The 15,560-nt window shown below is 31.1% G+C and overlaps 1 protein-coding gene across 1 annotated transcript in view; it reads right to left on the reverse strand.

Annotated features, from left to right (window-relative positions):
• Positions 1 to 974: 974 nt before the first annotated feature.
• The window catches only part of LOC144836113 (low-density lipoprotein receptor-related protein 1-like), an 89,255-nt gene continuing 74,669 nt past the window's right edge, over positions 975 to 15,560 (reverse strand). The window contains exons 62-88 of the mRNA XM_078691311.1: positions 15,360 to 15,507; positions 15,010 to 15,206; positions 14,606 to 14,845; positions 14,271 to 14,402; positions 13,783 to 13,917; positions 13,494 to 13,619; positions 13,126 to 13,242; positions 12,753 to 12,872; positions 12,144 to 12,266; positions 11,657 to 11,779; positions 11,219 to 11,350; positions 10,795 to 11,031; positions 10,389 to 10,508; positions 9,753 to 9,884; positions 9,110 to 9,351; positions 8,683 to 8,867; positions 8,286 to 8,536; positions 7,701 to 7,871; positions 7,027 to 7,143; positions 6,454 to 6,529; positions 5,959 to 6,171; positions 4,650 to 4,744; positions 4,356 to 4,485; positions 3,952 to 4,031; positions 3,545 to 3,629; positions 3,200 to 3,335; positions 975 to 2,804 (exon numbers count right to left, since the gene is read on the reverse strand). Coding sequence (XP_078547437.1) covers positions 2,646 to 2,804; positions 3,200 to 3,335; positions 3,545 to 3,629; positions 3,952 to 4,031; positions 4,356 to 4,485; positions 4,650 to 4,744; positions 5,959 to 6,171; positions 6,454 to 6,529; positions 7,027 to 7,143; positions 7,701 to 7,871; positions 8,286 to 8,536; positions 8,683 to 8,867; positions 9,110 to 9,351; positions 9,753 to 9,884; positions 10,389 to 10,508; positions 10,795 to 11,031; positions 11,219 to 11,350; positions 11,657 to 11,779; positions 12,144 to 12,266; positions 12,753 to 12,872; positions 13,126 to 13,242; positions 13,494 to 13,619; positions 13,783 to 13,917; positions 14,271 to 14,402; positions 14,606 to 14,845; positions 15,010 to 15,206; positions 15,360 to 15,507 — 4,022 coding nt within the window. The 3' untranslated portion in view covers positions 975 to 2,645. The remainder of the gene's footprint in view (positions 2,805 to 3,199; positions 3,336 to 3,544; positions 3,630 to 3,951; positions 4,032 to 4,355; positions 4,486 to 4,649; positions 4,745 to 5,958; positions 6,172 to 6,453; positions 6,530 to 7,026; positions 7,144 to 7,700; positions 7,872 to 8,285; positions 8,537 to 8,682; positions 8,868 to 9,109; positions 9,352 to 9,752; positions 9,885 to 10,388; positions 10,509 to 10,794; positions 11,032 to 11,218; positions 11,351 to 11,656; positions 11,780 to 12,143; positions 12,267 to 12,752; positions 12,873 to 13,125; positions 13,243 to 13,493; positions 13,620 to 13,782; positions 13,918 to 14,270; positions 14,403 to 14,605; positions 14,846 to 15,009; positions 15,207 to 15,359; positions 15,508 to 15,560) is intronic.

A 15,560-nucleotide genomic window follows, 5' to 3' on the forward strand; every position in this document is an offset into this window, starting at 1 on the left:
ATATATATTGCGTTATCATCATCTTATAGAGGCATAGTAACCAGTTACGTCAACTAATAAAAAGGTCGAAATTTGGTCATTTTTCGATAATTTCACTGTACTAATAGTACAGGGATTTTTTCAGAAATGGCCAATATATCGACTTTTTTAAATTCAATTATTATGCAATAATATTGTCATATATGCATATATATTGCGTTATCATCATCTTATAGAGGCATAGTAACCAGTTACGTCAACTAATAAAAAGGTCGAAATTTGGTCATTATTTGATAATTTCACTGTACTATAGTACAGGGATTTTTTCAAAAATGGCCAATATATCGACTTTTTTAAATTCAATTATTATGCAATAATATTGTCATATATGCACATATATTGCGTTATCATCATCTTATAGAGTCATAGTAACCAGTTACGTCAACTAATAAAAAGGTCGAAATTTGGTCATTTTTCGAAAATTTCCCTGTACAGGGATTTTTTCAAAAAATGGCCAAAATATCGACTTTTTTTAAATTCAATTATTATGCAATAATATTGCCATATATGCAAATATATTGCGTTATCATCATCTTATAGAGTCATAGTAACCAGTTACGTCAACTAATAAAAAGGTCGAAATTTGGTCATTTTTCGAAAATTTCCCTGTACTATAGTCAGGGATTTTTTCAAAAAATGGCCAAATTATCAACATTTTTAAACTCAATTATTATGCAATAATATTACCATATATGCACATATATTGCGTTATCATCATCTTATAGAGTCATAGTAACCAGTTATGTCAAAAAATAAAAACATTTTCCGAAAATAGGCCAAAATATGTACTTTTAATGTTTAATTATTATGCAATAATATTTGCATACATTGTATTATAAACATCTTGTAGAGCCACAATAACAATGAAATTGTTGAAATTTGGCAATTTTTCGAAAATGTCATAATTTGGTTGATAAAAAAGAAGAAAACATAGCTGAGAGTAGTACTGTTTACTATACTGCAATGATACCAATTCGCATATACTATAAATGTTCAAAATATATACAATTAGACAAAAAGCATAAACGCTGTGCGGCGTAATTGGGACTCTTTAAGCAAACCACAACGGTATTTCTATACCTATTAAGTACGCAAACTATTTTTATTTAATGGTATTGAGTTTGTGTAACGTGTAGTCTATATGGAAGACATTGACGGTGGCCTATCCATCCACCTTGTTAACAAGTACAAACTAGAAATAATTATATGAAAGACCAAAGTAAAAAAAGATATATTGCTAAGCAAAACATTACAACTGCTATTTGATTGGCCTTATTCAAAATGTCCATTTTTCAATCTAATTTAAACTAAGGAATTAATGGAAATAATTAAATATATGAATATTTAGAAGATCACTCTTGACCATACAAAACTACTTGCTCTTTATATTAAATAATAAATCCATGACTTGGATGACAGCGCATATTTTAATCCTTTGCTTATATTCTTTGATAAATGGGTAGGTTACTATTATATATTCTTTCCACCGCTTTCTAGAAGCAAATATCAGTTCTACCACTTTTAGTTTTTGGGAAGAGAGAAAGCAATGTAGAAATGAGTACACTGTGTATAATAAACAACAACAAGTCTTAGTAGCAGTACAGCCTTACATACAAATAAAATAAATTAAATATTAAATTGAGACACTAATTTACATTCTTAATGAAATAATACATCTTCATTAATATTAGCTACTAAAACCCTGTTACCATTCAACATACATAAAATATACTGTACAATTTCAATACAACTTGTCCATTACAAAACATGGAAAAGAACTAAATACATTAGTTGTATTGGATAATGAGATTATGTCCATGATCTATCTATCATGTTGTTTTATTTATTGTACAATCCCACAAGCATGATTTAATGTCAATCTTTTTTACAAATTTCAAACAATAATTTCCTGTATATTAAATAAAATTATCAACAATTACACTTATAAAATAGGCCAAATGAATGGGTTTTTTTTATAAATAAATAAATAAAAACTAAATTAGAAAAATACTGCTACAAAATGTGTGTAAAAAATACTAGTGGTGGCAAAAGGCACAATATTTAAGATTAAGGAAGGCAAATTTAGAAGACATTATTGGCAATAAATAAGTAACCTGACAGTATTCATACCTTTTTAGGGTCTACCTGTGTAGCTGAAATATTACTGGTTTCTGTACCAGAAAACACCATGTCCAAACTCATAGTCCAAACTCATAGTCTAAACTCATAATCCTAACTCGTGTCCAAACACATTTTTCATTTTTCATCATTTTTTTTTGTCTTTTCTCTTTTACAAAAAAAAATCTTTTTTTTTACAAAAACGTTTCTTTTGGAATGTAGCACACATCAAAATAAAATTATTTCTGGAAATTAACAATTTTTATGACTTGATTTGAATTTGATTGTTTAAATTTGGTTTTTCTCAAATAATTTTTCACATTTAATGATTTATTCTTTACTTTACAATTGTTGAATTGATTTATACATATTTCACGCTTGACCTTTTCATATAAGCCTGTAGCTTTATATAATCAAGGTACCTCTCGTAGAAAGAATACATATATATATATTATTGTTATTATTATTATTGATATTGTTTCAACATGCTAACCATTAAACGACATATCAAAGTCATCCACTATTAAAGGTTGATTATCATCTTCTATTTCATCTATCAGATTTTTCTTTTCATCTAAACTTAGTTGCGAGCCACTGTTTCGATCATTGTAAAGGGATCCATATGCTGGATTTGAAAAATTACTTGTCTGAAAAATTTAAAATTGTCATTGTCATTATTATTATTTTAATATCTAATAGGATGATAGAAATGAGGATGAATTCTTATTGATTTGTATATCATTAAAGAGGGAGCCCTTAATTTTGAAAATGAATATTTCTTATGGCTGCTCATGATTTATATTGCCAGTTATTTTTTTTTATTGTTTTTGTTATTAAACTTTGTTTAATAAGGGTGACTCAAAACAGCCGGTATGATATTTATATGAAAAAATATATATATTGTTAACTTTTTAAGGAGACAAAACTAAATTGTTTTGATAAATGTTGTTTATTTGTTTGTTGCTTGTCCTCTTGATGTTCATTTTATCAACTATGTTTTGATGTGTTAATAAAGAATTAAAAGAATTGAATACATGCTTACCTTTTCAATGTCCATTTCAAAAGGAGATTCTAATAAGCCATCTTCATTATGTGGTTTATATATATACATTGGATTTCCAAAGTTTCTATCAGTGTCCGCAGAATCAAGCCTAGAATGTTTGAAGCCACCTAATAATCTGTAATCAAAAGATGCAAATAATGACTGCTGTAGGTTTGGGTTAAGTGAGTTTTGTATAGAAAAATTAAAATTTCTAACCATAATTAAATAAAACTAAATAAACTTCTTTAACTACTCTTATTCATCATAGATGGACTAGCATTAAATTGGAGAGTGTACATGTAAAGAAAAACAACAAAAACAGTTAATTAATGAAATGTTTAATACCTCTGTCGTCTGTAGCAGAACACAGCTCCAATGATGACTATAATCAAAATGACGATAATAATTGGAATTGCTATTTGCAATGACCCTGAAAAAAGATTAAAATGTTAAATTACCAACACAATAATTAAGTTATTAAACCATCATCCTGTTGGTGTCATACCCATTAGCACAAGCTCAGTGGTCTGGACGTATGAACGCCAGGCTAGTGATCCGAAGGTCATGTGTTCGAGTCCCATCCGAGAATAATTTAAATTTTGTTCACAAATATTCTCACATGTAAAATTATCTTTACTATTATCTTTATACAGAAATTATTAATCCTAAAAAATATTATTACTACAGTATTATCACTAATCAACATTATTATCATCGTCATTATTATTATCATCATCATTAAAAATCATTACCTGATTGTGATGAAGCCTGTTTTGACTTAGATTTTGACGACGATGTTTGGCAAGTAGTTCCTGTAAAATCAGCTGGACAACTAGGATGTTAACAAAAGTAATAATTATTAAACAAAATTCATTGATGGTTACATGTTATAAATATATACCTGTACATCATGTAAAAGTCTCAATGAACTTTAAAATAAACAGGTTAGTTTTTAAAGATGCCTTTCATTAGCAATTGAAGTTGCCCGACAGGCCCAAGAAAAAGAGCTTTACAGATGTTGTGTTGCGATTTGCCATAAGAAGGTTCTACAAGATATTGACGGTTTAATGAATATGTATAGTCTTACAGTAGTCATTCTTCCTTCCTACACTATATGTACATTTCCCAGTGCCACAATAATACAGTATCACATTACCTGCAAGTAGGTCTTGGATCTTCCTCCTTCACTGTACAAAGTCCATTATTTTTACAATAACCATTACAAAGATCTTTACCACACTGAGCACCAACATATTGAACAGGGCAAGAGCATTCTGCTACACTATCTAAAAATATGATATCACAAATTTAATTAGTTTACACACTATATCGCCTCACAATCTTGATTTTAAACCTGACATGATGTTGAAACCCAGTAATCCTTTGAGGTTACTAGTCTTTGAAGTGTTTAAAGTACACAGCCGGAATGTAAGCCATAATAATGTCTTACCTTTCACTGTACAATTTCCTCCATTTCTGCAAAAGTTTACACACGGATCATTTTTTTGTCGTTCACAATTCTTTCCATAAAAACCTTCCAGACAACTGTAATAACACATTTTAATGATAATAACATTTATTGATATGCTTTAAATTAGACACATTTCAATCAATCAAAAATCAGATATATAAAATGAATGAAGCGATGGATGATCAATTGGTGAATAATAGATAGGATGCCATAAAAATTGTCTTATAAAAAAAGAAATAAATAAAACGATTGTGTATTTGAGAGACTATTACAATAATAAATTAAGTCATAAACAGATGATTTAATAAATTATTAATATATCACTCTTTAAACCGCTGAAACTACAAATCAGCATCAGAATGTACAAAGAAAATCACACATATCACAAACGAATGAAATGTTAACTGTATATCACATGACTTTCATAGCATAAGGTAATTACCTACATAATACACAGTATTATAATCACTCAACATACACTTACAGAATGCATAGAAGGGCCTACATGAATGACAAAACAATGAGACATGAAACTAACTCATCATTGCATGTTATTTACAATCAAGGTATGAGATGAAATACTCTACTATCTACCACTACTATACATTACAGAATTTATACCCAATGGTCTGCAATGTAAATGATGGGATTCACACAGTATGAATGATAATACCATTGCATATGGTACATTAATAAATGGTTCTTTTGTGATGGTATGACAATCAATACCATTACAAATACTACATTAGTTCAATGGTGATGGTACAGTGCCATTATGGATAGTACACTAGTGAATGGTTTAATGGTGATGGTACAATACCATAGATAGTATACTACACCAGTGAATGGTTCAATGATAATGGTTCAATGGTGATGGTACCGTGCCATTATGGATAGTACACTAGTGAATGGTTTAATGGTGATGGTACAATACCATAGATAGTATACTACACCAGTGAATGGTTCAATGATAATGGTTCAATGATGATGGTACACTGGTGAATAGTTCAATGATGATGGTACAATACCATTACAGATGGTACACTAGTTAATAGTTCAATGGTGATGGTACAATACCATAGATGGTACACTAGTGAATGGTTGAATGATAATGGTACAATACCATAGATGGTACACTAGTGAATGGTTCAATGATGATGGTACAAAACCATTATAGATGGTACACACAATGACTGGTTCAATGGTAGTGGACAACAACCAGATGGTACACACAGTGACTGGTTCAATGTGGGTGGTAGTGAAGAACACCAATAACTTGTAGACTCACATGCAAGTCATCGTCCCACTTATCATAGCACAATCTGCATTATTCTTGCAAACTCCTTGGCATTTATTCACTTGACAGTTTTTACCCGTAAAAGAAGCTGGACAAGTGCAAGTAGCTTGTCCGTTGCTGTTAACACTACATTTACCGCCATTTAAACAGTAATTTTCACACATTCTTGATTTACATTTTTCACCAGAATATCCAACCAAACAGCTTTACAGAAACACATAAATATCACTAATAATTATTTTTTGGCTTCTACTTTATAAATTATTAATAATAAAATGACATTTCAATAATACACTTTTACCAAAGGGTATATTTTAATACATTCCAATCACATATTTAATTAATTGAATGGGTACATGGCTAAAATAACAGTTACAAAATGCTGAAAGTAGATGATTAATGGGTAATTGGTAAGATCCAAACAACAGGGGGAAAGCATGCAGAGTAACAGTTACATTAACATCTGAAAAAATATGAATATATTACCTGCACACTGGTACTTGATCACTGTTCATTTGACATGTTCCACCATTAGAACAATAATTCTTTGTACATTTACTACCTATAGGCAAATGAATATCCATCATAAGGCTATTGTTAAGTATCTGTGCCTTGGGCTATTGCTAAGTATCTGTGCATTGGGCTATTGCTAAGTATCTGTGCCTTGGGCTATTGCTAAGTATCTATTTTCACCTGGTTTATACAGTATGAGTATTTATTTTTATCCTCACTTGATTTCCCTCTTTACTTCAGATATAACTTTTTTTAACCCTCTCCATAGAATATTCAAATAATCAATTGTTATTATTGATTTTACTATTAATTATTTGTTTTTTTAAATATAGTTTTTGCTCTCAAAAAGAAATAAAATAATTATAAATAGTAGGTGTAGGGACTGATTTGTTGTACACAATTTATTTTCAAATTGTATTTGTGCAGTGGCATCAGAAAAACAATCATAATGGAACACAAAAAAATATTAGTACATTTCTTTACCCAGGGTAGCCCAAACAGTTAAAACTTTTCTTCCGCTGATAAAATAACAGTGAACAAACTTACCTTGACAACCATCATTTTTCATAACTGCATCATTAAAGCATTTGCAGACAGCTTTTGGTGAGCTGAGATAACAAACACCACCACCACATGACAGAGAATCACAAGGATTTTTCATGTCTGCAAAATAGAAATATTGTTAATATACTGAGTCACATTCAACTTTGCACTTTCCATATTTTGTGTCATGAATGCATAAGACCATTGAATAATCTTAGATTTGAAATAATAATAGTAGTCATATTTATGATGGCGATAGCAATGATACTAATAGTAATTATAGTGAAGGTTTAATGTTTTTATTGCTGTTATTGACATATATACAACTAGTGTACCACAACTATGGCTGCTATTGTTTTCTGTTTTTCAATATATTTAAATAACTTTATATTATTATACTGTACATTTATTCCAATAAAGAAACAATGGAGTGGCTTGGTGGTTATGATGCTTGGCTACCAATCCAAGGGTCTTGGGTTTAAGTCCTGTCATATGTCATAGGATTTTTTCTAATGACAAATTACAACTCCACTCCAAAAGAGCATCTTGTGTATATGTTTGTCTTGTGAATGGGATTGCCACCTTTCACAAGGATAGTGAATGAATTCGCTTATGGTTATCCTGGGCAATTTGCCTAAATATATAAAACAACAAATGTCTATACTATGACCACTTACCCTGCTGCTTGTGCTCTTGTACTATAACCAAATCAGATATTTGTCGAATGTTTTCTTTCAGTAACTCGTATTTACCCGAACCAAACTTGTTAATACGGAACATTTCATTCTTTTTGTATGTTAAACAATAAATCCAATCCTCAAATATATCTAGTGCATAAGGTTCTAAATCTGAATGTAAAATGGAAACATTTGAAAGCAATAATACTACTTGTCATTAGTATTCTAGATCTGTTTTTAAAATTGCAAATAAGCACAATAGTGTTTAGAAAAAAGGTTGTGTTTAAAATGTCACTGTTAGGTAGCTGTAAAATATATATAAATAAATAATTTGGTAATGCTTGACAAATATCAAATTTATCAACTGACCAGACAGACTAGTTTTAGATAGATAGATATAACTGTTATTGTCCTTCTTGTAAAATATAACTAAAGGAAATTCATCTTCCATTGGCAAAATACAATACTGAGTAAAATGTACGAACAACATACAAAATACAGAACATTATAATATATATATATATATATATATATATATGAAAATATGCACAACTTAGATTTGTTTAAGCCTTAATAAGTACTTACACGCATCAGAAGAACCTGTTTTCAATAATGCTGTTGAATTGATTACAATTCTATAATCACTTCCGTCAGTCCTTATACTTCCAATAACTTTAGCTTTAGGATCAGCCCAGTACAGCCTATCTTGGATGTGATCAACTGCTAGGCCTGACGGCCATTGTAGGTCCTTAGTTACTAAATCTTTTACACCAGAACCATCCATGTTTGCAACCCCAATTTTAGGATTTGTTCCATAGTCACTCCAAAACATTAGCCTGAGTAAAAAAAGTAGTAGAAACTTAAAATCACAAATTAAAAAATAACTGCTCAATGGTAGCAATACAAATTAACAAAACATATAAAATTGGAACACAAAAAATTACTCTTTACATTATTTTTTTTACACATATTTTGAACTTACCCTTTCTTTGGATGAAGAACAATAGCCAATGGTTTATCTAGATTGCTATCAATTAACGTCATTTGGTTGTAACCGTTAAGATTGGCCACTTGAATGACAGGATTATCGTCAACAGCATCGGTCCAATAGATCTTTTGAGTTACCCAATCAACAGCTATGTCTTGCGGATTCTTTAGCCCCGCAATCTAAATACGCCAAGTATATTTATATCATTTTGGAAAAGTATTATTAAAAGTAAACTCAACCAATACCAGAAATTTCTAATATTCCGAATGTGTTTTTAATGGAAATTAAATTTAGAACGTTTGGACTTCAAGAAAAATGTGGTTTTGGGAGAGTTTGGTATGGTTGACTGTAATTTGAGGTAAACATTGTTGTTTTGTTGAGACATATAATCACACAAGGACATGAAAACATAAAAACTTACTGGTAATGTGTCTTGTCCTGTGTCTTGTCCTATATCTCTGCGTTTTCTAAATCCCTCAGAAAGAACCAGTTTTGAAATATTTTTTTCGTGTGAATTAATTACAAAGACAGTAGAAGACTTATAGTGGAAGTCCATTGCACCGATGCGAACTTCACCATAATATTCAGAGGTAAAACTGTTACGCTCTGGTGAATATTTGATGACCTGTGAACTTTCAGGTAGGAGGAGATATTCTGGGTCACCTGGAAAAGAAATAGGTAATGAAAATAAACATATACAGAGGTAAGCAGGGCCATAGTCGTAGTTTTTATCATGTTTCAACCTAACAAGATATTCAGACTCTTTGTTCAGAACTTAGCAGGAAATATTCCTGTCCAAAGCTCTCCAATTTCTTCTTTCTTTTACTTTTCTTTATTTTCTCTTCTGTGCACATTTTTGGACAAAAACAACTCCAACATAGCTTATAACCATTCCAGAATTTGTGTTGCTTCCATGGCAACCATACTACATTATCAGAGAATACTTTCATAGATTTTGAATTACAATTAGGTTCTCTGAGCAAACCAAATATTCCAACTATTAATTAATAAGATATTAACACAGCTTTTCCAATGAAAATTGAATAAGTTGAACTAAACAATACCTTCTGCTTTGCATACAGAATTTCCATTTTTGATTTCTTTGTAATAACCGTCATCACATGAACAAAAGTATCCTCCTTCATTATTGGTACAAAGTTGGGAGCAGTAACCAAACTCACTACATTCATCAATATCTACAACAGTGGAAATATAGCAAAGTTATACAAGTATTCAATAAACATACAGGTATATAAAAATAAACAGTAATAAAAGTAAAATAAGTTAAGTAAAATAATCAGGATTTACCCTATTAACACACTCAAAGAAATAGAAACAAATGGGGAACCACATCAAGGAATGAAGTTGAGTATTTATTTATTCTTTCTTTTGACTGGATTGCATTTTCAGTAACGTAGTACTACTTTTCAAAATGGTCCAGTTACAAGGTTTAAAAGTAAAAAAAAGTAAAAATCAAAATTGTAAGGCAAACTGCCTTAAAATACTGTGACATGTTTCGAGAATACTATTCTCATCATCAGAACATAAAACGACGGCATCCATATATGGACATGACGATGTAATATCACTACCATGTTTGGGCATATCACTACCATATTTGGGCTTATCCCATTTTTGTTGTCAAACTAGTTTGATAGTGTAGACAGAGCTGAATGAGTGAATGAGTATAAACATTTTACCTGAACAAGATCTATCTGCTTCGAGTTTAAAGCCTTGACGGCATTCACAGTAGTACCCCTTGGTAGTTGGAACACAGATGTCACAACGTCGTTGTCCTTGTACGTCACATGGATTGGTAGCTAATTATAAAGAAGAAAAAACAAGTGTGTTGGCCTCTGAACTTAGTCCTAGAAACAGCACTAAAAACTAATCAATGTAACATATAAAATGATTAAGTTCAGGTTTTAATGAATCTGGTAAATTGAAACAGCATTCCCAAATATGACAGCTATACTGTATGGTTTAAATCCTATTTTGTAATATCTTTATAACATATTAAAATAAAATCCATCTTTCAATTTAGTTAATGTTAATTAAAAATCAAAATTAGAAGAGATTGGGGTTTGCAAAAGATATGATAATTACCATTCATACAGTACATCTCATCTGAAGCATTCCCACAGTGTTTGATATGATCACACACCAAGGAATAGTGAATACACTGCATGCTATCACATTTAAACTGGTCACTTTCACAATGATTGTCATCACAATGTTCATCACTTCCATCTCCACAATTATCTTCACCATTACATAGTTGATTTGATGGAATACACTTTTTATTAAGACACTGGAACTCAAAGCTGCTGCATTGTGTGAAGGCTGAAAAATTATTACATAAGTCTGTTAATTTCTATTCAATTTGTTACAGAAGTTGAATTATATACTAAGTATCTGCGACTACACTAATTTTGTACAGAAAAGGAAGATGATATATATCCCCCACATTCATGTATCTATCTATGTAGCAATATATTTATATAAAATGTAAAAAAAGTAATATATTTACAACAAATTTCTTCCTTTTCATCTGAATTGTCACCACAGTCATCGTCACCGTCACAAAGCCAAGCTTTTGGTTTACACTGGTTATTGTCACAAGTGTACTCAGCTAGCGAACACACTCTGTTAGGCTGAACATCTGATATACAAAAGATAAAAAATAACATCATTACTAGAAATGGATGGCCTAGTACTTGATAATGCTATAGTAAAATAGCAAGGATTGATAATATCCGAAATATGGTGGTGGTGTCCAAATTACAGTGGTGTAATACAAAGACCAAGACTTCTGGTTCAGGGACACTAAGCCGCCCTCCAATGCTGTAGGCCTCTGGGCTCTTCGACATATTTTAATGCATATTTTCTTCCTCAGGGACCATTGGATTTAGTCAGTGAGCGTTCGAACTATATTTACTTTTTTCTTTACTTAAAATGTGTTACTTACTGCAATCATCTTCATCTGATCCATCAACACAATCCAAGTCAGAATCACATCGCCATGTTGATGGGATACAATGTGAATTTAAACACTGGAATTCATTTTCATTGCAATTATTATCTGGCTCAGCTGAAATAAAATATTCCAAAAAGTACTGAACAAATTGTTAATGCACATAAAGTGTGTATACTTAGCACACAGAACCAATGTAGCCTATGGGCTACAGTAATTTAGTTTACTTTTCGTGTCCTTGGCCAACTTTGAAATTCAAGTTGTTTTGTATTGTTTGAATTGTTTTGGCTAAATGAATGAATGTTTTTGCTGCAGCCATTGACAGCGCTTATGAAATGACCTACTTTTTTGTTCTAGCTTTACAGGCTACATTAATGTACAAAAGGCTTCAACTTTAGCACAATTTAATACCAGTTTTATTTTTAATTTTCAAATTCACTAGTTTGTCATAGTTTGGTTACTTTTGTAATGTCTTACTTACAGCCACAATCCTCTTCATCGGAGTTGTCGCCACAATCATCTTCCTCATCACACCACCATCGGTTTGGGATGCACCGATTCTCGGTTTTACATTTTCTTTCTTCCTCGGTACATTCGAATGATGCTGAAAACGATTTACATTAAAGCTTAAACCTATGCTCACAAAAAGACATGCAAGTCTGAAAGTTTCTAATGCAAAATAGTAGTCAACAATGGACAATATGACATACACTTTATTATCAAACAATTACTTGCTAAGGTTAGGTTAGTCTATGCTATTTGAACACTCTACTTCTATCTCTTACACATCCTTAATGATATAGTATCATATATAATATAATATTTATAATAACATAATATTTAATATGGAATATTAAATATTTAGCAATTTTTTTAAGTAAATAAGTAAATTATTGGAAGGAATCAGTAATTCAAATAATGAAACTTGGCATACACTGTACACCTGACGTTTTTTTAATGGTATTGCATAATAAACTTGGCATACACTGTACACCTGATTAGATGTTTTTTTAATGGTATTGTATAATAAACTTGGCATACACTGTACACCTGACTAGATGTTTTTTGAATGGTATTGTATAATACTTACGGCATTCTGCTTCATCAGAATTATCTGAGCAGTCTGGGTCAAGATCACATCTCCAGCGTGTTGGTATACAACGTCCAGACTCAACACATTGGAATTTGGATGTAGGACAAGTTGTAGTCTCTGTAAAGAAGCATGAAAAGGAAATTATTTAAAATGCATACTAATGAAACCTATTTCCTATTGTATATTACATAATCAAACAACTTTAAAGCTCTATCTACATTATCAAACTAGTTGACAAAAAAAGTGTGATGTGCCCAAATGTGGCAGTGATATGTCCAAATATAGTAGTGATATGACACGTCCATATATGGGCACATCAAATTTGTTTGTCACATAAAGTTTGATAGTGTAGACAGAGCTTAATACATACCACAGTCTATCTCATCGGATCCGTCAGCACAATCACTTTCTCCGTCACAATTCCATGTGATTGGTACACAGTTTCCACTGTTACACATAAACTCATCCGGCGGACAGGTTTTACTCTCTGCAAACAAATTGTTATTTTTTTTTTTTTTTATGTAGAAATTAGAAATCATTAACAATATCTACAGAGAAGGTAGAATAATAATAATAATGTTCAATTTAATATAGTGTAAAATGCAGGGCACATCTAGCGCTGAAAAATCAACAGAAAGAAAAAAAAGTTCAAATTAAAAAGGTGGGATTTAAGGCATTGTCTCAAATATTGAAAGTAAGAATATATAATAAAAAGTAAAATGGTTAAATAATACATACGATTTTCACAGTTGATTTCATCTGTACCATTAACACAGTCAGCTTCTTGGTCACAGACCCATATATTTGGTATACATCGACCAGTAACAACACATTGGAAATGGTGAGATGAACAGGTTGGCGGTGCTGTAATAATCAATACCAGAATTTACAACTTTGTTTACTATTATTATTAAATTAATATCACACAATCATTGTAATTACTTATTTCTTTGAATAAATGTTGCCACCCAAAAATCAAAATCAACATAAATATGTAAAAATGAATCACTTAAGTTTTCCAACTTACGACAGTCCTGTTCATCCTCAGCTACGCCACCATCTTCACTAGGGCAGTGGTCGATGCCATCACACTTGTAGGACAATGCTATGCATTTTGATGCCTTTTCACATTTCCATTGACTTGGCAAACATGTATGAGTATCTGAAAACCGAAAAAGGTTTTATTTACTTATTTATTCTGTATGAGATTAAAAAACAATTTGACAATTGCATTATACAAGTAAAATAATGCCCCAGAATTTGTTAATAATCAAGTGACAAAAAGCAATGCAACTGTCACAGAAATGTACATATTGAAAAATCAGTGATAAATAATATAATATATACAGTATATATTTTGATTAACAAAAATTGTATTACAATGCCTTACAATATCTCCATATTCAATTTTGACTGAAGGATGCCCGATAATTGAAAAGTTATATCCCAAATGTATTTTTTTTTATTTCTGCTTAATCAAATAAGGTTACGGAAATGGAGAATATTGAAACATACAGCAGTTAAGCTCATCTGATCCATCAGCGCAGTCATCGTCAGCATCACATAGAAATGAAGGATTAATACACTGAGCATCGTCTGCTGTAGAACTGTTGCACTGAAACTGACCAGGTTGACAAAAGAATGGAGCTGCAATCAAAACAAAATTAAAACAACTTAAGTGTATCTGGTCTTATAGTCATTGTATTGATAAATATATCATTGGGCCACAATCAAGATCTCCACCAAATTTTTGCTGCAGACTGAAGGTGGTAAACAATAAATGCTTTTGGCAACTGAAAGGGGTTATGGTACTGTTGTTAAATTGATGCTGTGTTTTTATTTCTACTTACGACAATTGTCTGGTTCATCTGTTTTATCATTGCAATCATCTTCTCCATCACAGCGCCACCAATATGGAACACATTTATCATTTCCGCAGGTGAACTGACTAGCTGAACAGTTAGATACACAATTAGCTTCATCACCAGCCAGGTAGAAGTTGTTAGGACAAGCACAAGTAAATTCCTCATTTTGTTTCAGTAAACAAAGATTAGAGCATGGGCCACCATCTTCACATGGATTAAAAGTACCTTTAAAAGATAATATATTCACATTAGCTACATATTATTATTATAATTATAATTAATCATAGCCAAAATTAATTACAGTATAACCATTGTAGTATTATTGTTGGTAATAAAAAACAACTACAATATATTGCTCTTAATAATAATTAAAATCACTCATTTAATACCTGAAATCTGTCTCAAGGGGTGAACAACATGCAGATCCATTGGTCTGTGACGGTTCGTAACCAATAGAGTCTGATTTAAACCAGAGTATTTGTGGGCTTTGGATATCGTCCGGTTTTCCCAATCGCTCCAATAAATCCAGTCTTCAAATAAGGTTATAGCAAATATGTGGGGACTGCTTTGACGGATAATTGTCCTCCTATAATACACAAATTAAAAATACATAATGAAAACATCACTTTTGTGTAAAGGCAATGGTAATACAGTATATCTTTTTTGTGTAATAATAGATGTTATAAACTACTTTTCTTACCATATAATACATATACATAATGAAAAAAAGAAGCTTTACCTATTCTCTCCATCACTATTGGCCATTTCGATGCGATCTTCTCTTGCATCAGCCCAAAATATATAATTAGTTGCGTAATCAATAGTAAGACCATTTGGCCAGCCTAACTTGTATGTTACAATTTTCTGTACGTTTTCTCCATCCATGCCTAATACAAAGTGACATTTGTAAACAATTCATTAAATTACATGTACTTATTTA

Source organism: Antedon bifida, chromosome 1, assembly GCF_963402885.1.
Source record: "Antedon bifida chromosome 1, ecAntBifi1.1, whole genome shotgun sequence".
Classification (NCBI taxonomy): Eukaryota; Metazoa; Echinodermata; class Crinoidea; order Comatulida; family Antedonidae; genus Antedon; species Antedon bifida.